The sequence below is a fragment of the Nyctibius grandis genome, chromosome 5, assembly GCF_013368605.1.
Source record: "Nyctibius grandis isolate bNycGra1 chromosome 5, bNycGra1.pri, whole genome shotgun sequence".
NCBI classification, from domain to species: Eukaryota; Metazoa; Chordata; class Aves; order Nyctibiiformes; family Nyctibiidae; genus Nyctibius; species Nyctibius grandis.
In genome coordinates, this window is record NC_090662.1 from 17,359,942 (window position 1) to 17,385,693 (window position 25,752).

A 25,752-nucleotide genomic window follows, 5' to 3' on the forward strand; every position below is an offset into this window, starting at 1 on the left:
GAATCTTCCTTCCCTGCGGTCAAAAGCTGTCTGTTGTATCAGTCTGCAAGGCCTCTCCCTGATTCAAAGTTAATTGCTTTGCCTGACACCCAAGTACTATCTGAGCAATTAATCATTATCCTCTTAGATGTGGAGTGCTCCCTTGCACAGAAGGAAACAGTGCTCTGAGCTTATAAACACAGCAGTGCAGAGAAGGTTTTTCCTCATAGCTCAAGACCAGCAGGCCTGTCTCCTCTGTAATACTGATTGTATCTTTAGCAAGATCTGAGCCACCTGTTCAGAATATTAGTTTAGTCTATTCAGAAGTTAATTCTCAGTAATTCGCCCTGTAATGGTGGAACTTCTAAAGGACTGTATGTGCATTTTCTGGTTTTCCTTATGTATCATCTTAACCCGTTTCTGACTGGCTTAACAGAGCCTCTGCTCATGGTCATACGCTCCCTTGTATCTTTCATCCTGAGTATGGATTTGTGTGTGTGACTGTTTTAGGTGGGTCGCTGAGGCATAAATCCCTGTGGTTGTGTGTTGGTTGGATGAGGGCAAGCCTGGCCTGCCTGTTAGCCTGCTGTCTTGAGCTTTTGTATTAATTCTGCTTTTCTTCCTAGAGGCTCTTTCCAGGATACGTGAAGTGAAACTGTGAGCTAGATGTGATGGGGACTTCTTATGGGCCACTTTGGTATAGTCAAACTATTGAGTTTTTCAGTTTGTCTAGCTACCATGACTTCTTATCCCCAAAGCTTCTCCTATGAAGGAGCTTCATTTGGACTAGGATACAGGGAAACCACTCTCCTTGCGCTGGTGCAAAGAAGGGGGAACTGGAAGTGTGAGTGCTAAAGTAGCACTACTTGAACCTCAGTAACCCATCTGCCACACTTGTCTTTCCTGACCCACATTGGTGAGAAGGAATGTCTGATCCAGGCCTCCTAGACGGTTGTGTTGGGAAGTAGGAATCCAGACATCTGGAGAACTCTCAGTGTGTGCATGCGCAGGAAGAATTGAGTAATGATATAAAATTATATGAGTGAATATTTTAATTAGGAGTTGTTTATATTTTTGTAGTGAGAAAAAATGTGATTGAAGGTGGCTTTGCAAAAGGATACCGTAAAGGAATTGTGCAGATTTTCAGGATTAGTGTGTTGGGAACGGATTCCACAGCTGTGCTTTGGAGAACAGGAGAAGGTACGAAGAACTGTTTTGGGGTACAGAGCCATTCTTTCTGCTTCTTCAAATTTTTTCATTGAGTGGGAATATATAGTTCTTGGCTCAATTCTTTCTTCTTGTTAAATTTTTATCAAGTAGGGATGTATGTTTCTTGGCTTAGATAATGTGGACTTGTATGATCTAACACCCACCCAGGGTAACTAGTTTTCATCTGTGCTGTGGCAATGAGCAAGAGACAGCGCTTCAAGAGGCCTGACTTGCACTCTCACCATTTTTAAGCCAGTGTGATTCCACTGACATTACAGTATCATTAGTTTCTTTACCTCATGATCTTGATAAACTACTAATTAGTACAGTACTTTATAGGAGATATGAATCTATTCATCAGGTAATTGTAGGTTCATATAAAATTAAGTCTGTAAGGTAGATATGGGTGTTATACTGAGCTACAACTGAAAAATACAACTTTAGGCAGAGTTGTCAGAGAAGTTATAAAACTTTTAAGCTGGTATTTGAAGATTACACACATTGTATTTCTTCGTAAATGCTTATATTCATCTTCTATGATATTTTGCTTTCAGTAATGCTCTGTTTCTTGCTTAAAGCAAATGATTCAGTTAGTTGTAGTAAAACATAAATATGCCTGTATGCATACTTCTCAGTCTTGTACAAATATGTTCCCAGTGTAGCTGAATCATCCACAAGAAATGTATGGCTCTCTTTGTTTGGATTTCTGTTTGCTGTACATTATCAGGACTAAAATACATGTATCCCTAAAGCAATAATAGGTTGAGAAGTGGTTGGTCTGCTGTGTCTCCTTTTTACAGTTGCTCTGCATGTTCTTTGGTTTGGATTTCTATTAGTCATGAATTATCAGTCACTAAAATACATACATCCCTGAAGCAATAATAGACAGAGAGGTGTCTGGTCTGCTGCATTTCACTTTCACAATTGCTCTGTGTGTTCTGTACTCTGCAAATTTGCCCTGTTACAGGATCTGTGGCTATCGGTTTTCTAAGTCGTGGTAAATTCTACCAATGCAAATACCAGCCTGGGTTACCTGTCCTAGGAGCTGGAACCCATACAGTTTGCTTGTGTGCTGTAGAAGCGATAGTAGCAAGGACACTATTGAAAGAGCAAAGTATTATTTTATGCTGATACGAAGAGCTAGAGACAGATAGCCTTGGACTCATCTTGCCATAACGTGAAGTTTTTTGTCATGCAGTTTTATAGTCTCAAGGCTGAACTACAACAAGCCTTATGTTAAAATAAGTTAAATACATGCATGTGGTTGTTTTATTGTGACACTCAGAAGACTCTCTAACTTTAAATACTGCATAAGAAAATGTCTGTTGTACTTTTGAAAGGCCTGACTTGCACATTGTGAAACCCCAAATGTCTGATGCACCCTCTTTTGCTGAGTAGACATAAGACTGAACTTTAATTCTTGGATTTGTCACTTCCTGGCCACTTGATCTTAAAGTGGCTGTGGTACTTTATACCTCTGTCTTTTCTTCTGTAAGGTGGTGCTGATGTTTGCTTGCATTTTTGAAAGGCATTCTCGGACTTATTAAAAACAAGTATTTATCTTTAATTCTATCAGTCATAACCTGTTCAACACTACAATTTCTGTGGATGGACTTCATAGTCTGATTTTCAGTTTCTCGGCTAATTTCCTCTACAGTCAGATCTCTCCTCTTTCCCTCCTTGCGGTGTGTTTGGCCTTTAGACAGGCAGTGCTGTTGGTGGTACTAGTCAGAGAAGCCTGGGCTCTGGGAAGCTTGATGTTCAAATCTTACCGAAATGCTGGTAAATTATTTGTTACAAATTACAATTAATGGCTGTTACGTAATTCCCACTTGACTTTGTAACTGTAGGTAATTCTACTTAACTGAAAGCGCAAATCCTGCGTTAATAGACACATATATACAAATTGTCACATACTTGTCACTGCACAGAAAAATAAGATGGCCTAAAATCAACCCAACTCTATAAAGCATTTTTAAGATGTATCTCAGTGGAGTAATGTAGACTTAACTTCCAGAATGTAGTCTGACATGCTGTGTCACTAACTATGTTTATTCTTCAATTACTCCCACAAGACTTTTCTATTCCTTGCAGGCAGTTGGCACGAGAGTCGTTAAAGGACTTGGCTACTAAATGCTTTTGGTTATTTATACCTAAGTTTTCTGATATGGTTTATTGAAACTCTACTCAAAGGGTCTGTATGTCTTAGCAGTTGACAAGTCCTTTAAACTAAGAAAGGAGAGCAATGTAAACTCAGAATGAGCATGTGAATGTGGATGTGAGCTTGACAGTATTTGAAAGGTGGATCATTCTGTGCCTGAAGATAACAAGCAATAGACATTTGAATTGCTGAAAGCAATTGGAAGCACAGTCTGTGGGAAGTTTTTCTAACTGTTACATTACTGCAGTAGGTCACGAGTAAGGAAGGGGGTTCTGCTTTTAAGGAGGTCATCTTTGGTGGCAGGAAGAGTAGTGTTCTGCTAGAATAGAGGCTTTTTCCCAACCTCATCTACATATAAACCTGTCATCAACATGCATGCCTTGCAATGGATTGTAAAATTTTATAGGGAAAATACTGAGGTTTTATTATTTTCTTACTGCATACAAGTATAAATGGTACTAACTGGGCAGGTAGGAGTGGATAATGAGTAATTCAGAGATCCAGTCACCTATGAGCTGTTTTGTGCTTCGCTGCCGGTTCCTAGTGCTTTATTGGAAGCTATCACAACTGGTTTCTTTCCTACTCACAGTTAGTCTATTAGTGCTCAGTTTAATGATTCTTCTCCAGTGGGTAATTAATTCTGCCTCCCGATGCTGCCCTCCTGCAGTATTGTCAGCAGTCCCTATCTTTTGTTTTGGGAAATAAGGAAGAGGATGTAGACCAGGGATGTTTTTAAAATGTAAATAAAAGTAATTATTTTTACTTTTGAGTAAAAATTCAATTATATGTAGGTTTTCCTGTAATTGATGTTTCAATTAGATCTTGCTTTATGAAAACTTAATTAAAAGATCAGGTGAAATGTGACCAGATTATAGGGAAAAACAAGATGGGAGACAGTAATTACTTCGTAAGGTTTCTTTGGAAAGAGCGCAGTGAGGATTTGGAGCTCCCTCCCCATTCTAGTGTTAGGATTTTCAGTTATCCTCAAATATGAAACTTTCTTTATAAATTTTCTCTGTGAAAGTAGAGTAATGCTGTAAGTGGGGAACTTGCAAAGTTTGTATTTCAGAGAGATCCTGGATTTAGTTGTTTTTCTTGGTGGTAGCTTGTGTATGAATCTTTTCACTTGAACTAACGTGAAAATGTCTTGTCACTTCGAAAGAGAACGTGGCTTTGTTTTTAACTGTAAACGGAAACAGTTTAAGGACGGAATCCACTTCTTAGTGGGAGTGGATACGAAGGAGTTAAATAAAATTAACAGGAGGCTCTCAGTAGTAGCTGTGCCTCAGAGTACAAAAAAGCTGGTGCACTTAGAGGCTGGGGGACAGCAAACTGAAACAGCAGAATATTTCATTGCCCAGTTAGTCATCTTATGACTTACAGTGATTTATTGCAACTCGCGCAGTGCAAGTCACAGGAAAAGCAGATTTTATCTTAACAAGGATATTTGCTGCCTCTGTGTTAATTAGAATGGGACTGTCAGATACTTCATTTTAAATGCCAACTCCTAATTCATCTTAAAATTTCTTGTTTTCAGTATTCTCTTATTGCATAGGAACAACACAACAGACTGCCAGATGAGAGAATCAGTGCAGTGCTCTGAGTTACAGAAGGGCATTTTAGATACTTATCTGTATTTCCTTTTAATCTTTAGGTTGGCTGGAGTTACAAGGGTCTTGTATCACTTAATGAGGTTTACTGAGAACATCACAATGTTTGCCCAGCTCTCACTGCAGGCTGACCTGAAGCTCTTCCTGAAGCCTCCCTGCTAACACGCCTGGAGAACAAAAACAGCGCAGGAAAGAGCCGCTCTGTGGGGGAAACCTGGGAGCTGTGCTCCTGCGATCTGCGATTCTCACATCCGTTTGCTCTGATCATTGTTATTAACAAAGAGGTCTGCAAAGTAAAAGTTGGAGTAAAGCAACCCTGTTAGCAGAATTACATCTTGTTTGGAAGATGGCTGTCCATTACAGTGCATCTGGAGGACTGCAAGTTGTCAAAAGCTGAAAGCCATGAGAGCAGCATCTCCCAGGTTTTCCTGGGATCTTCTGTCCTCCACCAGTCTCTCCCCTGAGGCCTTGAGTCTTGCAGCCTTGTTTTTAGGAAGCTCTTTGGCAGTCAGTTTCCCTGATAAAATTTAGCAGTAGTTTCTTCCCACCTGCAGCGTCCACACACTCCTGGTTAGCTGAGGCTTTCCTCAGCTTTTTCTCTTTTAGATGTTGGTAATAGAGTACTTGATCTGTTCCTTTTTCCCTTTTAATGCTTGACAGCTACTGTCTTCTTTTGTTTCCACAGATGCAGCAGCCTCATGCTTTACTTGTAACATCTCCTTTTTGTCAATATAAGCAACTGATGGAAGTAAATACACACCAAAATAGGTTAAAGTACCCTTGTATCCCTTGATAGCTTGATCACAGAATCACAGAATGTTAGGGATTGGAAGGGACCTCAAAAGATCATCTAGTCCAATCGCCCTGCCGGAGCAGGATTACCTAGACCATATCACACACGAACGCGTCCAGGCGGGTTTTGAATGTCTCCAGAGAAGGAGACTCCACAACCTCTCTGGGCAGCCTGTTCCAGTGTTCGGTCACCCTCACCGTAAAGAAGTTTTTCCTCATATTTATGTGGAACTTCCTGTGTTCCAGCTTGCACCCATTGCCCCTTGTCCTGTCAAGGGATGTCACTGAGAAGAGCCTGGCTCCATCCTCATGACACTTGCCCTTTCCATATTTATAAACATTAATGAGGTCACCCCTCAGTCTCCTCTTCTCCAAGCTAAAGAGACCCAGCTCCCTCAGCCTCTCCTCAGAAGGGAGATGTTCCACCCCCTTAATCATCTTCGTGGCTCTGCGCTGGACTCTCTCTACCAGTTCCCTGTCCTTCTTGAACTGAGGGGCCCAGAACTGGACACAATATTTCAGGTGTGGCCTCACCAGGGCAGAGTAGAGTTGATGGTCACACCATGAATCCTGCAGTTGTGACTGCTGATCTAGACCATTGCAAGTAATTTCTAGGAGTAAACCTGCATGGCCCGAAGAAGTTAGGCACTGGTTTGTCCCTCTACTAAGGACAGTCTAGTGCAAGATCCTTGTCCTAATAGTCAAAACCTTTCTGAGACTTAACCACTTGAGAGATCATTACCTGGGATTCCTCCATAGGATGTTCTTCTACTACAGTTGTGTTTCACTGGCACCAAGCTGCTGTTTTTGAAATGGTAGCCCAAGCTGCTGTTTTTGAAATGGTAGCAGGGACACTCCAAACCATGGGGAGATGTTGCATGGAAGCTAGACATTTAAGCTGAGCTGCTTCTCATAAAGCAAAGAAATGTGCTGCACTTGGACTATAGACTCAAGGTGTTGACTTAACCTGTGTGCGCTGGGAGCACCCTTACTCTTCCTCACACGCAAAATGCATGCCATGGAAGGTATCTTGAGGAAGAAGTACTATACAGATTTACACTACCCCCAACTTCCAATACTGCAAATACAGACACCATTTATTTCCCCATATGGTCAAAAAATGTGTTTTATTGTCTCTACATGGATCACTTGTGTTTGTTGACAGAATCCTGTTTGTGTATGAAATCTCTAGTATAGAAGGAAACTGAGCAGTCACTGTGACTCATATTTTCATTATAATAGTTATACTTAAATTACTGTCATGAGTGCTACTGGTGTTATAATAATACAAATGAAACTTATTTTTTTGAAATCGGGCCTTAGGCTGTAAAAGGCTTACAGGGCTTTTGTTTATTTTTTAGAGCAATAGTTATAAAACCATATAACTGGTACCTGTCTTCCTACAAATCATGCTGTTTCTGGCACAAATGGGTAGCTACAATGTAGTAATTCATATAAAAATATAGTTTTCTGCATTGCTGGTTGCAATGTGTTTACTCATTGCAAGCACAACATTACAGGGAGTGTAAACTAGACAGTGTTTTTATGAATGGCTTTCCAGAACAGCGAATGAACACATTCAATATTGCTCCAGAGTTTTTGTCTAAAATACTAAGTTTGCAATGAGATTAGTCTTTCTAGATTTGCTTTTTTAATTAATGGCAAGTGGTAGGTAAGAAAATGCATTCTTCTGCTCGTCTTTGTCTTATGCTGCATGTTTGGAGTCAGTTGCTGGACTTTTGGTTAATTCAATGAAACCTAAAGCAGTTTACAGAGAAGTTAACCTGTTTAACTGTTTTAATAATTGCACTTGTAGAAAGAGGCACTGTTAAAACCAAGTTACTTCTTAGTTGAAGAGGGCTTTCAGGTGTAAGCTGAAGGCATGATTTTAGCTGAGCTATAGTTCAGCTTTTAGAGCTTGTTCATGTTTGTTTAGATATCACTTCTCTTACAATAATTTTAAGTTGGGTAAAGCATCACTGTAGTAGAACTAGGAAAGAAAAAAACGGTTTATAAACAAAAGTACAAAGTTGGAAAGGAGTATTCCTTTTATGTGTAGCTTTCAAATCATTACCCTTGTCCTCTGAAAATAAAATTTCAACTGTTGTTCTGGAGTTTTTGGTGTGGGATTGTTGTTTTTTTTTTTAACCATGTAAAGATTGCACAGTGTTCATAATGCTGGCTTTCTAGCATATATGGATGGTTATGCAGATGAGTCCTGCCAAATATTTCTGGGTCATCAAACCATACTTCCCCGCTGGAAGTTGCTGCATGCTTGGCTGAGTCAGCAGAAGGAGCTGGGCGGCCACTCCTTAGCCGCTCAGTTAGTGCTTGTGATCTCGCACCTTAGCACAAGTCTGTGTCAGCCACCACATCAAAAGTCTCGAATGGGAAACGAAGTAGCTGAGATACAGGTACGCATCCTGATCTGCTGCTGTACTGGAAAGGGAGGAGCTACTGGCTGGGGAAGCAACTCCTTATCTTTGGCTGTGGCTGCCTTGGGACTTGGCCAAGTTCATCTGCCTGTTTTTCCTGGGTGTAAGCAAGCAGCATGTATAGTGCATAGTCTGCATGTGCTAAAGAATGTCTACAGCAAAGCACTGCTTATATCAGTTACTATTTATTTGAACTAAAAGCTTTACTTTTAAAGTAGATTAAGTAATGCTTGTCTTACATGTTTATACAACCTGTCATAAAGGAAACTTCTATGTTGTATTTATAATTTTCAAGTGAAAGAAAAATGAAAAGCTCTTATTTTCTGAAGTTAAGAAGCTTTTGCAATATGGTAAAAATAAAGGTTGCATTGAGTCATATAAAAATCTATGTTCCTTCACTCTTTCACAATGAAGGGTCTTCCGCAGCTTATAAGTTCACAGAATCTTTGCAAATAGTGCTTGATCAAAATTAATTCATAAACAAAACAAATTAGGTCTTTTTACTAGTTGCTTTTGGTAGCTTTTAGTCACTTCTAGGACTGATTGTTCATCTTGTATTGTTACAACAGTTCAGGAATGCACTTCTTCACAGTTCCTGGTACCTTTCAAGTAGAGGGAGCCATAGCAAATTCAATATTGAAAATCAGTGATACTCCTTCCCCTGCAAGCCTGTGTGCACACACACATACTTTTTGAGAAAAAGTTTTTCCTATTTAGGGTTTCCTTAAAATGCTGTTCCAGAAATAATTAGTCTGCTTCTGTCTGGATCACTTTAGAAAAAGGAGAAAATCCATTTCAATATTGAAAGTTGCTAAATACAAATTCATAGCTGTGTAGGTGACCCAACAAAAGGCTTTTTAACTCTTTTGGTTGTTGAAAATGTAGGTGTAGGTTAGCAACCAATTACTTTGTTTATATATTTTGAGGAAACTGTCACTGATGAGCTAGCTCGATTAATTACCAGTTCAGTTGTTACATTTTTATGATGCTGTCTTTTAGCTGGATTTCTTTTAGGAATCATTCTGATTAATGTTTTGAAGTAATCTGAAACAGTGATGCAAATGGTGGATGAGCCAACTAGGAGAGGAGCACTGCTGGATCTTATCCTTACTAACAAGGAGGGTCTGGTTGAAGAGGTGAAGGTTGAGGGCAGCCTTGGTTGTAGTGACCATGAGATGGTAGAGTTCAGGATCTCATGTGGCAGGAACAGAATAGCTAGCAGAATCACAACCCTGGACTTCAGGAGGGCCAACTTTGGCCTTTTCAAGCAATTGCTAGGGGAAATCCCATGGGACAGGGTACTAGAAGGTAAGGGGGCCCAAGATAGTTGGTTAGCATTCAAGGACTGCTTCTTCCGAGCTCAAGATCAGAGCATCCCAGCAGGTAGGAAGTCAAGGAAGGGTACCAGGAGACCTGCATGGTTAAACAGGGAACTACTGGGCAAACTCAAGTGGAAGAAGAGGGTGTACAGATCATGGAAGGAGGGGCTGGCCACTTGGGAGGAATATAAGTCTGTTGTCAGAGGATGTAGGGAGGCAACTAGGAAAGCTAAGGCCTCCTTGGAATTAAACCTTGCAAGAGAGGTCAAGGACAACAGAAAGGGCTTCTTCAAATACATTGCAGGTAAAGCCAACACTAGAGGCAATGTAGGCCCACTGATGAATGAGGTGGGGGCCCTGGAGACAGAGGATAAAAAGAAGGCGGAGTTACTGAATGCCTTCTTTGCCTCTGTCTATACTGCTGGAGGCTGTCCTGAGGAGCCCCGGACCCCTGCGGCCCCAGAAGAAGTCAGGATAGAGGAGGAATCTGTCTTGGTTGATGAGGGCTGGGTCAGGGACCAATTAAGCAATCTGGACGTCCATAAATCCATGGGCCCTGATGGGATGCACCCGCGGGTGCTGAGGGAGCTGGCGGAAGTCATTGCTAGGCCACTGTCCATCATCTTTACTAAGTCGTGGGCAACGGGAGAGGTGCCTGAGGACTGGAGGAAAGCGAATGTCACTCCAGTCTTCAAAAAGGGCAAGAAGGAGGACCCGGGTAACTATAGACCGGTCAGCCTCACCTCCATCCCCGGAAAGGTGATGGAACAACTTGTTCTTGGTGCTGTCTCTAGGCACATCAAGGATAGGGGGATCATTAGGGGCACTCAGCATGGCTTCACCAAGGGGAAGTCATGCTTAACCAACCTGATAGCCTTTTATGAGGACATAACCCAGTGGATAGATGGTGGTAAAGCTGTGGATGTGGTCTATCTTGATTTCAGTAAAGCGTTTGACACGGTCTCCCCCAGCATCCTCGCAGCTAAACTGAGGAAGTGTGGTCTGGATGATCGGGTAGTGAGGTGGATTGTGAACTGGCTGAAGGAAAGAAGCCAGAGAGTGGTGGTCAATGGGACAGAGTCCAGTCGGAGGCCTGTGTCTAGCGGAGTCCCTCAAGGGTCGGTACTGGGACCAGTTCTATTCAATATATTCATTAATGACTTGGATGAGGGAATAGAGTGCACTGTCAGCAAGTTCGCTGATGACACCAAACTGGGAGGAGTGGCTGATGTGCCGGAAGGCTGCGCAGCCATTCAGAGAGACCTGGACAGGCTGGAGAGTTGGGCGGGGAGAAACTTAATGAAATATAACAAGGGCAAGTGTAGAGTCCTACATCTGGAAAAGAACAACCCCATGTATGAGTACAAGTTGGGGGCAAACCTGTTGGAGAGCAGCGTAGGGGAAAGGGACCTGGGTGTCCTAGTGGACAGCAGGATGACCATGAGCCAGCAGTGTGCCCTTGTGGCCAAGAAGGCCAATGGCATCCTGGGGTGTATTAGAAGGGGTGTGGTTAGCAGGTCAAGAGAGGTTCTCCTCCCCATCTACTCTGCCCTCATGAGGCTGCATCTGGAATATTGTGTCCAGTTCTGGGCCCCTCAGTTCAAGAAGGACAGGGAACTGGTAGAGAGAGTCCAGCGCAGAGCCACGAAGATGATTAAGGGGGTGGAACATCTCCCTTCTGAGGAGAGGCTGAGGGAGCTGGGTCTCTTTAGCTTGGAGAAGAGGAGACTGAGGGGTGACCTCATTAATGTTTATAAATATGTAAAGGGCAAGTGTCATGAGGATGGAGCCAGGCTCTTCTCAGTGACATCCCTTGACAGGACAAGGGGCAATGGGTGCAAGCTGGAACACAGGAAGTTCCACATAAATATGAGGAAAAACTTCTTTACGGTGAGGGTGACCGAACACTGGAACAGGCTGCCCAGAGAGGTTGTGGAGTCTCCTTCTCTGGAGACATTCAAAACCCGCCTGGACGCGTTCGTGTGTGATATGGTCTAGGTAATCCTGCTCCGGCAGAGCGATTGGACTAGATGATCTTTTGAGGTCCCTTCCAATCCCTAACATTCTGTGATTCTGTAAATCTTAAAGGTACATCTGTGGATAGATTTGGGCAGCATGAAGAAAGTAACTTGTTTTAAACATGCCAGCTTTCTGGAATGGGATCTACAGCCGTGAACTACAAGCACAGGTTCCCATTATGGCATACTGTGAGAAGGAGGTCCCTCACTCAGTAGGATACCCAGGAGCTCGGGCAGCTGAATGGGGAGAGTCTGGGTGTTTGACAACGTGGATTAAAAGGAATATATCCTGGCCATAAAGAAAGACTGAATATGGCTAACTAATTCTGGGTTACTGGGAAGTGTAAACTGTGATCTGACACCTGTCGTGCTAGGCATGCCTTTCTGCTTTGGACAGTTGCAAAGATGTTGCTTCAAATTTTCTGGATGCTTAGCTTGATTGTTTTGTCTCTGGTTAATTAAATCCCACTCTCTCCTTCTGACTTTGCCACTCAGATTTTCTCTTTACATGTTTGTAGATTACTGTAACCTTGGGTAATCTTAAAATAACTTTGGATAGAAGAAATTATTTGTTTTAAAAATTCTCTTCCCAAAATGAGCTGTTCTATGTATAGTGCTGAGGCTGGATAGGACTCTAGAGTTAAGGTGGTTTTAAGACTTAGAAATAGTTACTTTCATCTGACCTTGAAAACTTTCTCAGTTCTGGTTGCTTTCATGTAAAACTCTCTTGCCTTTCCTACTGTTTGACAATTTTCCCAGAGAAGAAGTATTTTTCCCTCTCTAGCTCTCCTGCTTACTCTTTTGGTGTGCACAGATTGTGGCATGTTTTGTATCCCCCTCTACACTGGGATGTTATTTGGTAGAACTGAATGCCTGCAGTTTTCTGGCTGTGGGTAATATTTTTAAATTTGCTCTGTGTGTGTTATTAAAGATTCCTGCAAATTTTTTGTATGTTTTGAAGTTTTTGCTAAACTAGGTATTCTTTTAATAAATGGAGTAAAGTAGGTTTTATTAAAATGAACTTTCACACTCTAGCCTGTACATGGTAGGTTCTTGACTATCTTGCCTCAAGTGTCATGGCTCACTGACTTTTTCCCATTTCGTAATCACCCAGTTTCCAGATTAAAGAGATTCCCTGGCTTGCAGAATTTCAGTGTAGGAAAATAAGTGCTGCGATAAAATAGTCTCTTCTTGATTACTCAATTTGCTGAATATTCATGTCTCTCTACTATGATATGTGGTCTCCTTATGTTCTTCTTGCAAGATACTGCCCTGGAGATGTCAGAGAAAGATCGTGGTCCTTTCATTCTACAGGAATTGTACGCTGTGCTGGCATCTTAATTTTTTTTTATGCGTTGGGTTTGCATCTGTATCTTTTGATTAAGGGAGAGTTTGAAACTTGAGGTTACTCTTGTGTGTAATGCAGTTCAAACAGGCTAATGCTATCTTTTTGGTGGTTTGCATTTACAATATGATAGTTGTCGTTGTTTCTAGTGGACACAATTTGAGGTTTTTTTAGGCGAAGAATGATTTTGTGTTCTTGATCCTCACTGATACAACAGTGAAAAACCTTCTTGTAGTCAACAGAAGGAATTATTCATCCAGGCTTATTAAGATATGATTGTTCTATAAATTTGAAGCAATATCAACTAGTGAGGAGCTTAATTTATTTTTCTTCAGATTGTTCTGGGCCTTGGACTCCTTCACAGTTGGATGCCTCAGAGTAACATAGGTTTTTGGTGCTAATTATAATATTAGTCATTCTGGTTTGGGCTAGTGGCTAGATAGGGACATAAAGATCTGCAGTTACTTAGTGTATTAAATGTTCAGCAGTACAGGTTCTTTAACTATGATGAACCAGCTCTCTGATTTAATAAGTGTTTAAATAAAATACAAGACTTATAATGAAGTCTGCTGACATTGGACCCCCATCTAGCGGAGATGCACATAAATCTGCCTGTTACTGTGAGTTATGTTCTCACAAACTGATGTGGGTTTTGTGCTAGTAGTTTGTCCTGCTGCCTTTATGTATTTCAGAGCTCTGCTGTAGCCGAGTACAGTTGTACCAGTAAGAAATGGACTTCTACTAATCTGATGTAGGGAAGAGATTGAAATGGGAAAGTGTGCTGCCAATCATCCTTAGAATAACTTTAAGTAACCAGTTATAAACTGCTGATAATACCTTTACTAGAAATATGCAGTGTGTGGAAAGCCTAGATATGAGAGGGGACTTGAGCTTTCCCTTGATGTTCACGCTCAGACACAAGCTGTTTCAATGAAGATTTTAGCTTTTTCTGCTGGGGAAGTGGTTAGTGTACTAGAACAGTGTTCAAATGCATTGCTTTCTCAAGTGCTTCCTATTAGCATGTTTAATGAGGCACTCTAATATCCCCTTAGGTTGACTGTCTTTACTGAAAACTGAAGTGTTAACTGTAACAGCAGGAAGGACTCTACAAGACTATGAAAAGGCTTATTTTTTATTTAGATTTAGCCGTATAATTAAAATATGTTGTGGAGTTGTCTGTAGGATAGAGGTGGCAGAGTGTTAATGCAGCTCCTGTATGTGTGTTTGTGAAAGCTGATGGTCTTTTAAAACAAATATCCTTTGCAGTTACAATGTATCCATTTTGTCAATGACAGACATTCTTCTCTCTGTAAACTACTTAAATGGAACTAATTAAATGGATTCTTCTTTAGATTGACAGTAAGAATATACAGTTGTTGTGGAACTTGTCGCTTCTTTCAAAAAGTTAACAGGTGTGTTGCCCTTATCCTCTTGAATATTGCTACTCAGATGGTGAGCAATGTTCTAAAATTATTGGTTGGCAAGAATGCTGTTCTTGTCAGGAATACAGTAAAAACCTTAAAGTATCATTTGTGGAAACACAACTGAAAGAAAATACTTGATGAAAGGCTCTTTGTCTAATCTGATGTACTTCTGGGATCAATAGTGTTTCAGGGCACTAAAATTAGATTGCACATCCAATATCCAAGATGTAAGAAGTTTATCAGATTTCCTGCAAAGTTGCTGGAAAAAAACATTAGCCTGGTGTTCAGCTGTAGCTTGGCAAGTTTCCCCCTGCCCCCTTTGGAATTTACTATTTAATTAAAAAAATCAACAAACAAACAACAACCAAACCTTAAATTCATATTCAAACTCTTTCATAGCATAACAAGCTCTATTAAGCTGTGATTAATATTTAATTTCTGATTCTCGCTGCTATAAACTTGCTGCTTCATCAGGTTGCCTCCACAAATCCTCCATCTGTGGAATCACTTGCCAAAGCTGCTTGGAATCCTTACAAGTAGTACAAACCACTATGGGCAGCTTCTTAATGAAGTGAACTTTAAAGTTGGTTGCATTAAAGTTTAACATTTTAATGAAAATTTGCTCTTACAAGTTCATTCTAAGAGATATGAAAAAAAAGAATATTACCTTGGTTAAGTATCTCAGTACAGCTTTATATGTTAGTGAAGAATGCCTCATTCCCAGGAGTATTCTCCTGAAAGGAAATGTTTTAGTAACTTCTGTTTCTGCTTATTCATTTGGAACTCCTAACAACATAAATTTCTGTAATGAGCTGTGACTGTTCTTTATTATTAATAGGGTTTTAATGGCTCAGGTGCTGTACTCTGAAATAGGATCAGGGATATCTTTGCTTTTTATTTTTTGTGATTATTTCACGTCCTTATTTTTGTTTCCAACTGGACAGTCTGGAGTCCCATGGCAGTTCAGGCCAGTCTCCGTTATCATACGTAGTCCTGCCTATGGGCTGGTACAGGCCTTTGATCTCATCATGAACTGTTGAAGGGAGCTAAGGGGTACAAACCCCTTAACGGGCAGGTGGGTATCCTTATACCTGGTTGTATTCCGTGGTTTACCTGGTGTTGATGCAAAGGGTCAGGGTGAGCTGGAGGGAAGGAGGGACAGAACCATGACACAAAGAGACACCAGCTTCTGGATGTGCCTCATTAGCGCTTCTAGTTAACCACCAGACCTCTTTATTCCCGAGGCTGATTGGGTTGTGTAAGGGTTTTTTTAGAAGTTACCCAATTCTTGTCACCTATCTCTTGTGTCTATGCACCTTTTGGGTAGTAATCTAAATGGCAACAACAAAAAATTGTCAGGAATCCTTCCCAATGTTTTTGCTGCTCCTGATGCTGGTTATTGCTTGACGCCAGTGAAATGACTGACACATCCCTACTACCTGAGAGCTCTTTTATTATGCTAGGAGTAAAAGTGCGTCTCATTCGATATCCTGTCTCCAGCTTTTGTTGCTCATCTGTTTTCATGACGCACCTTCCCTCATGTCTGCTAGACATAACTGGAGCTATAGTGGAAGTCCTGGTCTTTACAGGATATACCCATCTGATCTTGCAAAAAAGTCTTTAAAATTATTCCATCTCCCTAGTATTTGTTCCCAAGAACTTGTATTCCTTCTTTAGTCCTTTTGTTTTGCTACCTTAATCTCATTTCTTAAAATATATTTTTAATTCTCCTAATTGTCATAGGAGTTCTCCTTCATGATCTTTCTATCTCTCCTGTCAGTAGGTTTGTTGACTTCGTTCCTGAACTTCTGAATGAATTCTTTATAATGCTTACATGTTCATACTGAAAATACCTTTCTGGATGGTAATGTGATTCTAAGATGCTTTTTCACACCTGCTTTCTATTGATTGTCTTAAAATTGAGCTGTGCACTATCTTGTCTCTGCTTTCCAATGGTAAGTCTGCAGATTATAGTAGCAGCTCTAGTAATTAGTCTCCTAAGTGATCTTAGATGTGAAAAAACATTTAATATGATGATTTAAGTCCATCGTGTCATCTAATGCTTCCTGTATAATAATTAGATGCTTCTTGTGGTCTAAATTTAAGGAACCTTCTATTACATTTTTTTCTGAGCTATATTCTTTAATGAGGGCAGAAGGTTAACGCCTTGGCTACTCAAGTGGATAAAGATTGGGGTTGCCTGCTCTTTCTTCTCAGATTTCATAGCTCTGGTGCACAATGTAGAGCTTAAACTTTCTCCGACAGATTTTCAGTTAATTGTTTTCATTTTCTTTTCCTCACATCTTGTCACTTACCAGCTTTATTAGTTAGGTAGTGATAGACTTGCCTGCAGCAAGAATCTTTTATTTAGTGTGAGCAGTTTAACAGTGAGAGCATATTAGAATATGTCATCTAAGTGTAAATGAAAGCATTCTCATGTGAAAGATTAAGATAAGATTTCACTGCAACCGTATTTATTTTGCTAGGAAAGCTGTTCTTTGTTTTCAAATTTCTTTAATATCTATCTATTAAAACAACTACATAATGAATACTGGTTATGTATTTTAGAGATTTTTATAGTTGATTAACATTTAATGCCTTGCTTCCAAGTATGCCTTTTCACAAGAACTTATTCCTCTATGTTCTAGTGTGTCTTAAACTGAAATTAGAGGAGGAAAATCTGGAGAACATTGATGCATTCTAAGGCAATTGAAAGCAAATCTGTAATGTGAGTAACATTATAGAATCTAAAACACTATTTCCTTAAGGTGATATGATTTTTTTCCTTAATTTGGTCTGTTTCAGAATAGCCTTTTTTACTCCTGGTGATTTTTTTAGAAAGAACTTTTGCTTTTGTGTGTGAATCACAGAATCCCAGAATCACAGAATGTTAGGGATTGGAAGGGACCTCGAAAGATCATCTAGTCCAATTCCTTGTCAGAGCAGGATTGCCTAGACCATATCACACAGGAACGCGTCCAGGCGGGTTTTGAATGTCTCCAGAGAAGGAGACTCCACAACCTCTCTGGGCAGCCTGTTCCAGTGTTCGGTTACCCTCACCGTAAAGAAGTTTTTCCTCATATTTATGTGGAACCTCCTGTGTGTGGAGGATGTCTTGCTGGAATGCTTGCTGGATGGCAGCCAGCCAAAGTGGGGAGGCTTTCCTAGTTGCCTCCTCCCATTTCTTGAAACCTCCTGCCGCACTCTGTTTCAGGCTCAGAGTAGCAAAGCGTATATTTTGATATCTAAATGATAACTGGAAATACATAACGTAAATTTATCTTCTGAACTGAGGTTTTTGTTTGGATGTTTTGAACCAATAGGTTTTGGGAAACCCAGCAGAGGAAGTAAGATCTGAGTACAAAGCCAAAAAGGCTGCTTTTGACAGCAACATTGTGAAAAGTCTCATGGTGAGAAAGCTGTCATGGAAGACACAGAATGACAGAATTTTGGTTGGAGATCCACCTGTGGAGATGGTCAAGACCTAACTGAGCATGGTCCTGGGCAACCTGCTCTAGCTGACCCTGCGTGAACAGGGGTTGAACTAGATGGTCTCCAAATGTCCCTGTCATTCTAAACAATTCTGTGTTATTTTGAACTAATACTCTTAACTCCTTAGATTTTCCTAAGAAATCATGTACTGTTCATTGCAGGTTTGATAATAAATAATTTCAGCTATTGTATTAATGCCAGCTGAATAGCTGGTATCATTGGCCAGCTTGTGATGGGACTGTTGAGGTATGCAAGCTTCCCCTTCCTCTGCTAATTCCTGTAGTCATTAACTTTGTGGCAAGAGCACAGCAGAAACAGTAAACGTCCTGCTGACATGGTGCCTCAAGACGCCGTACAAACACATTTTGACCTTCACACTACCTTTATGTTAAGGCAGCAGGCTTTAATTTCACCTGTAAATGGCAAGTGTTGTGCTGGCTGGGGGTAACAGGGGTTCTAGCGGTGCCCCAGGACTGATGGTGTGCACTGAACGTTAGTGATTGCTGTTGGTCTGATCAACGGTGTGGCTCTGCTTTCTGGATGCCTGAGAAGCAGATTTAGCTGGCACATTTTGAACAAGATTTTTCTGAAGAGCCTGTGTAAAATCAGCCTTCGTTAAGAGTTGAATGGGGGGAAAATGTAGCTTTTTTTACAGAGCATATATTGGTTTTGGTGGTGCACATCTTCTTAACTGCTTTCCAGTAAAATCCACATACAGATGTTGCCATCTTTACCTTTCAAATTAACTTCTCTAGATGATTATCTATTTCAAAGATATCCTTCTTGGGACTATGTGTTATTTTTCTAAAGCTTTTAATGGTATCTGTGTTTGCAGGGCATGGGGGAAGATGAATGCTGGGGACTGGCTTTCAGTAGCTCCCAAGAGAAAAGATGTAACATCAGTTTTCTCTGTCCCCTGAAAGACAGAAACACAACTATGTTTTTCTTCCCTATATTTATTGCAAGACCCCATTCTGTTCCTATACCTGTCAGCTCCATGTTGGAGGGCTTGGTCTCTCATTCCTGCTGCTCTGCATTCAATCATCTGCTCTCATTTCCATGTTACACTTGCAAACAGCAGGGAAGGTGTTTATGGGCCAACTGATAAAATAGCTACTGGCAAGCAAACTTTTTTCCCCCTTCCCTCGCCCCCCATCTTTGAGTTACTGTGGCTTTTTTAGTGATGGCTGGTCTAAACAGAGTAGCAGAGAGCAAAGAATGAATGGCCTCAAAAAAACCCTCCAGAGATATCAAGCATCTGGTCCATCAAGTTACGAATTCCCAAACCTGGTGATTATCAGAAGGTTGTTTAGGGTGTAGCAGGTGAATTACTCGATGCTCGTTTTGCTGCTGAACCTTTCCTAAGCCTCTGCTGCCCGTCGCAGGCAGAGACCATGGCACTGGGCTTTAGGCCTGGCCCCGCAGAGCTGGAGTCCTTCCAGGCCAGTCTTGGCAGTGGGAAGGTGGCCACGCTGCAGTGGGGGAACGAGCATGAAGGTGTGAGGTGGTGTGCCCGAGGAGAGTGGAGGTCGGGAGCGCAGGAAGGCCCAGGCTCCTCGGACCAGGGCTGCCCCGGCTGTAGGGCCCTTCCCCTCCACCCCAGCCTGAGCCGCTGCCTCGCACACGTCCTTGGTGTCTTTTGTTTGCAGAAAGCAGACGTGCTCCTATGCTTTCCCATAAGACTTTTCCCTTATATGTATGCTATCTACATTGCTTTAATCGTAATTAGTTCAAACACTGATGTGAAAGACGTGAGAGAAATATCCCTAATGCTGGACTGCATTTGAAAAATTGCTTCTCTATCACACACGCAAAGGGCTATTTGAATGCATTTTTCCATGGTGTGTTCTGGTTGGCTTTGAAAAATGGCTGAATAAATTTTTAATGTTTTTTTTTTTTTTCTGACACTTTTATGTGTTTTTTTCATTCCGTGTGGGTTGCTTAGTCAATAGGAGGAGGAGGCATTGGCATGTCCTGGGAGGCTCTGCCGGGAACTGGGTTATCATGCTGAGAGGCTGCTGCGAGCGTTTACCTATCGTAACAAAAGATCTTCTGATGCCATTTTATTATTAAACAATCTATATTCCTCGCTCGAGCTCTGGGAGGCTCCCAGCAGTTCTGTCAGGCTAACCTTATTGCTAAAGATGATTTTGTGCTCTTAGTTCGGTGAGTCAGCCAGGCAGCAGGGCGCCTGCCGAAGCCTCCACCATTTTATGACAAAGCCTTTACGCCATGACACGAGCAGGGAACTGTAGCCGTGCTTCAGGAGTCTGCATGCCTTTACGTGACCTCGTTTCTTGCTGGGGGTATGGCACTGGCCCATGCTAGTGTGGGGCTGTTGGTGTGGATGCAGTGGAGCTGCCCTAGGCTGGTAGATGCGATGTATCTGCTGCTGCTTGGCCGTGCTCACCATGCTCAAGTTGTATCTCAGCTGGCTTCAGTTGAAATGTGTTTTTGTGTGTGTGCCACCAATGTACTTCTAGTTTTAACTACAAAAAAAATTGCTGTTGGTTGTCGGTGTTGGTTCTCTTAAGGAAATAGGGATGCAAATTTCCTTTAAATGAGAATACGAATGTGTTGGTGCATTTGGACCACCAAAGCATGTACCACACCCAGCTCTGCTCTTTATATGCCATTGAACTCCTATTTTTACAGTTTGTGTGTGTGCGCTCCTGTGTGTGTTCCACATGGGCACTTCTATCTTTTGCACAAATGGCTCATTTAGAGCCATCGCATAATTTACAGGAAATACTACCAGTGTTAAGACAGAATAAAAGGCACCTGTGCTTTAGCGTCAGTCTTTGCTTCCTTATGGCGGTAGAGTTTTTAGCAGTGCATATGGAACACTTTGAAACCAAGTCAAGAAACAATCAAGAAAGTCAAGAAACAATCCATTCTATATAACAATAATGAAATTACACAATAATAATAATGAGAGTAATTAATAGTGCTTGGTCTTGCTTATTCTTGAAGGTGGAAGCCATGCTAAAGTTATGTTTAAACTCAGAGCTGTGAACACTGGGCATCTTCAGTTAGTCACTTTGACTTACATATGCTTACTTAGATAGTAGCATCTCTTTGTTTCAAAACTATATATTTATGCTTTTTATTTAATCTTAGTATACATGCCGTGTGAATTGAAGTGAGTTATTCCTTGTATCATTGCATCAAACCTTGAACTTGCAATACAGCAATTAGCAACCAGTGTGTGTGCCCATTTGCTCTGTGCATTCTTCTAGAGTTCATTAGGTGTATTTTCTTCCTTTTCATCTTTCGGAACCTGGAAATCAAATTCTTCCAGCTTGTTCCATTTAAATGGTATAATATTTTATGATGAAAAAGGGATGTAGTATCTCTTTTGATTTTATAACTGTAATTTAATTTATTCTTTTAGGTGTAGCTTCTATGACTGTGCCAGTGTACATCGCAGAAGTTGCTCCACCGCACTTAAGAGGCAGATTAGTCACCATTAACACTCTGTTCATCACCGGAGGGCAGTTTTTTGCAAGTGTCATCGATGGAATCTTCAGCTACCTCGCGAAGGACGGATGGAGGTTTGTGAGTCTTCCTTGCTAAAAGCAAAACTGGCATGGTTGTGATTTGGTTGACAACTATTATAATTCTTGTTGGTAAAATAGAGTTTACATGTAGAGTGGTAAAACTGCATACTGAAATGGAACGTTAATAATTAACTCTTGCTAAATGCTATTCAGCTTTCACTTAGGCTTAATATTCACAGTATGCTTAGATTTTTTGACTTCATAAACTTTAAAATGGATGAGCAATAAATATGCATCAACAAGCTTGAATGATTGTCATGATGTTTATGAAAGTAGCTTGCCTTTTGCATTTAGAATAATTACATGCTGATTTTTTGAAAGGCAAATTTCCAGTAAGTATGATGCTGTATGCACAAAATAGAGGTGTATTTCCAATATTCTTAATCTAAGTAGTAGTAATCCAATCAGAATTGAAGTGAAGGATATTGTAGCATAACCTTATAGTTAAAAGTTTAGGTTATAGAATAATATGAATCTCTTTTCTGGACATGTGTTCTCCCTGTAGGCATCACTAAGTGTTTCTGGACTGCAGCCTTATACCTACCATCTTTATGGTGGTGTGTCATTTGAGAGAGATGAGAAATTTCAGTGGCTCAGTGTTTTACTTGCAGTGCTGAGTGGAAAAAATAATTAACAGAAATGTGTAGGAGGAATAACTGATACTATACATTCCAGCTTCTGAAATTTGTGCTTAATTATGTGTGCTTTTCTCCTGAAGCACTCTTGGGAAAGGGATGCATGTTGTTGTAGGGCCTTCGATTTCTCTTGCTACAGCCTGGAATCATTTTGCTATTTGAAAATCCTAATTTGAAGGATCCTCCCCCCATCCCAAAAACTTGTGACATAAATGTTATTGTGTCTTCTGGCTTCTAATGGAGCTAAATAGGGATTTCTAGGTGCACTGATGTTTGAGGTTTAAGTTAGGAACAATTAATTTGAGACTTGGTACACAGAAGAACTTGGAAACAGATCTTTTTATAGTATGTAAAGAAAAAATCAAAAAGTTAATGTTTTCTTCCTAATAAATCTACAGTTTAATTTGTGTATGTCTGAACATTCAAAAAGTTTGAGGTTTTTACTTTTTGTGCGTGTAATTGTTTCCTTTGCCTCTTTTGTAAAAAAGATGTCACATTTTGATCTTAAGAAAAAAGTCACTTCGTGCTGATTTTGTTTAATATACATTTAATTTAATTTTAATTTAATTTTAAGTTTTAGCTCTGCTTTGCGCTTTCTGAAAATGATTACTTTAGCTCAAGTGAAAATAGCATTTTGCATTTTTATGTGAAGCTTTTGATGACCTTTTCATTATAATGCAGCTGCGTTCTCTGGCAGACTGTGTCCACTTATGGAGAATGGAGAAACAGCCTTCACTGAAAGAAAAACTCAGTTTTATAGGATTGCTAATCCCTTTCTACAGTTAAAGAATATGCTCGATTTTGAGAAAAGCTAATGGCATGCAGTAATGCATTTCTAGATAAAATACAAACTGAAGTATATGATCGCTGATGCCAATTATTCGGTAGTCGCATTATTATTTTAAGCTAACTTTTAGCCTAAATAATTTGCTAATGTAATTGCTCCCTATGCATGGGACTGGGTGGCAGGAATGGACAAGTAAAGATATTTATTTAGAACTGGAGCTCTGAGTCACTTTTACTGTTAGAGGTGTTGTGCACTTTCTGTTTAGGCAGATTTTTCGAGCTCAGTTTACCTCAGTGGTTACGGATTCTGCTGGGGGAAGCTTTTGTGAATGTAAATCTGTGGGTTTTTTTTCCCATTAGTGGGCTGGCACATAGGAGGTCAGGATGTGTTTGTAATTGTCTTTCAGTAAATACTAGCATATAGGAAGAATAATACAAGCTAACAAAGTATCTGACGAGTATTGATCTGACTGGAGATGTGTTTTTTATTTAATTGTTCAGATAAACTAAGATATTTCCTAGCTTCAATTTTTGCAGCTCAAAAGCAGACTTCTAGGCTTCTTTGGAAAAGATCAATCAAAGAGCTAGCATTGTGGTATAGGATGTATCATTTGTCAAATCAAGCAGTGACATAGGATTGACAAGTACAGTTGTATGTAAATGATTATTTAAGTGAAAAATATAATTCCAATTTGTTACACACACAGAAGTTACCATCTTGTGATATGTTAATTTGTAAATATATTTAGCTAAAGTGGAAGAGTAGGTAGAGGGCAATAATCATTGTCAAATGTAGATTTTATCTTTTTGTATAACACTGATGTTTCGATATCCCACTATTCCTTAAATAGGGATGAGGTCCCCACCCACTGAAAGGCTGCACAGCTGTTCTGAGAACTTCTACATTGGTGTAACTTATTCTTCTGTTTGGAACAAAAAATAAACTACTCTGGTATTATTCGGGCCTTTTAACCTATCTGAACTGAAAAAATTACGAGTAAAATCTAGAATCTGTGGATTGAGTAAGACTAGGAGGTTGGGTGTTTGATCAGAGCTGTGTGAGATCCTGACTTTTGAAAATCTCCAACTATGGGCATTTCCACTTCTCAAGACAACTTGTTCAGATGTTCAGTCACTCTTACTTGAAGAACTGGTTTCCCTTATCTTTGATCTGAATTTTCCTTGTTGCAGCCTGTGAATATTGACTCTTGTCCTTTCACAGTGTACATCTGAGAAGAGTCTGTCTCTATCTTCTCTCTGAGCTCCTTTTCAGTTGTGAAAGATGCAATTAGATCCTCTCTTGATCATCTCTGTTCTGGGTAGCACAAACCCAGTTTTCTCAGCCTATTATGTCATGCACTCCAGTTCCACGACCATCTTAGCGATCCATTGCTATTCCTGGTTCATAGCGCGCTCTCATGTTGGTGGTCCCAGTCTTCCAAATTCAGCGTGGTGTGTTGAATAGTGAGGAGTAATTGTTTCTTGCAGCTTGCTGGCTCATGCTGGATAACTTCCGCTAATGCAGTAATGCTGTGTTTTATGTATAGGCCAAGTACGGTTCTGCCGGATTGAGTGGAACGAAGTGAAGTGAAACAGTTGACAGTGCGTTGGGCAGGAACTGAGGCTATGCTAGTGATGAGGTATCCAAGGATTCTCAGCTGTGGTGCTGGAGCTGTTAATTGGGAATTGGGTACTTGTCTGTCCTCAGCTAGTTTACTGCAACCTAAGACTGAGCAGGGGAGAGTACAGATGGTCTGTCACCTGGAAAGGGTGGCCAGCAAACACAAGGGGAGAAATTGCAGATGTTTGCTCCAGAGTCATCACATATAAGAAGGAAAATTACAGCAATTATTGTAGCTCTTAGTGACTGAATGGCTAAGTATTGGAGTGCTACAAAAAACAATAAGGAATTTTACTTTTTCTCAGCTCTGCTTGTTCTTGGAAATGTTGGATATTAAATTAAAAATAAACCAAGGAAAACAAATATTTAACCTGACTCTTATGTCAGGTTAGCCTTATAAACCCTGCTAATGCCATCTTAATAGTATTGCATCAGTATGTCTGAGAAGGAGAAATGTTACAGCAGACTTATTAAATTTCATGCTGAATTTTTTCAGTCTGCTAGACATCTGGCTTCAAATGCAAAATCTTGTACTCTGTATAGGAAAGAACTATATTAGATTTCTGAAAGCTGGCTCACTGCATGAAATGTCTAAAATGACCTGCTTTTACTCTAAATTGTTTATATCAAAGTTGTTTGATCTGGAAATTGCAACAACTCTTGAACTTGCAATGGATGTATGCTCTTAACTGAATGTTTTCCTTCTCACCTGCTCCTTGTACTCAACTTTGACCAGAAACGTGTTGATTGGAAACTGACTTTAGTGAGCGAGCACTTTCTGTACGTTTATTTTTTTATCTTGCCTGTGATAAACAATCCAATAGAGTCCAACTGGTAGCCTTAACAGGCTGGATCAAGCTTTCAGGAGCATCAATTGATTTTGCCTCCAAATACGATTGCAGGTACCCAGTTGCTTAGTTCTGGAGGCTCTGCTGCGTTTGAGGGACTGAAGGGCTTTGGAGGAGAGAGCAGAAATTAGGTAATATGAGCGTAAAGGACTAAATCTGTTTATTTAGATGCATTAAAAGATCCTTTTGCTTGCAGTTTCACAGAATACAGTGATTGTGTTTTTAATCTCCATGGTTTTGTTCTGTTCTTCATTTGAAATAGAAAAGGCTTTCTAAATACCACTCTAATGCAGATATTGAATGTACAATTTGGTGAGCTTCAATGGTGCATACGTAAAGGTGATTCTGTACACAGCTACCAAAATGTTTGTAGAGAGGGGAGAGCATTGGAAGAAATGAGGACATTAATGAATGAGAGCATTAGTGAATGAGGAATGAGAACATTTGTGAATTAGTGACACTTCTTAGATGTGTTGGCTGAAGACTACTCAACTAATAATCCTTCCACAAGCTTTGTG

General features: G+C 40.4%; 1 protein-coding gene across 1 annotated transcript in view; it reads left to right on the forward strand.

Moving 5' to 3' along the window:
- The window catches only part of SLC2A13 (solute carrier family 2 member 13), a 174,141-nt gene that overhangs the window by 12,893 nt on the left and 135,496 nt on the right, over nucleotides 1-25,752 (forward strand). The window contains exon 2 of the mRNA XM_068401084.1: nucleotides 21,179-21,338. Coding sequence (XP_068257185.1) covers nucleotides 21,179-21,338 — 160 coding nt within the window. The remainder of the gene's footprint in view (nucleotides 1-21,178; nucleotides 21,339-25,752) is intronic.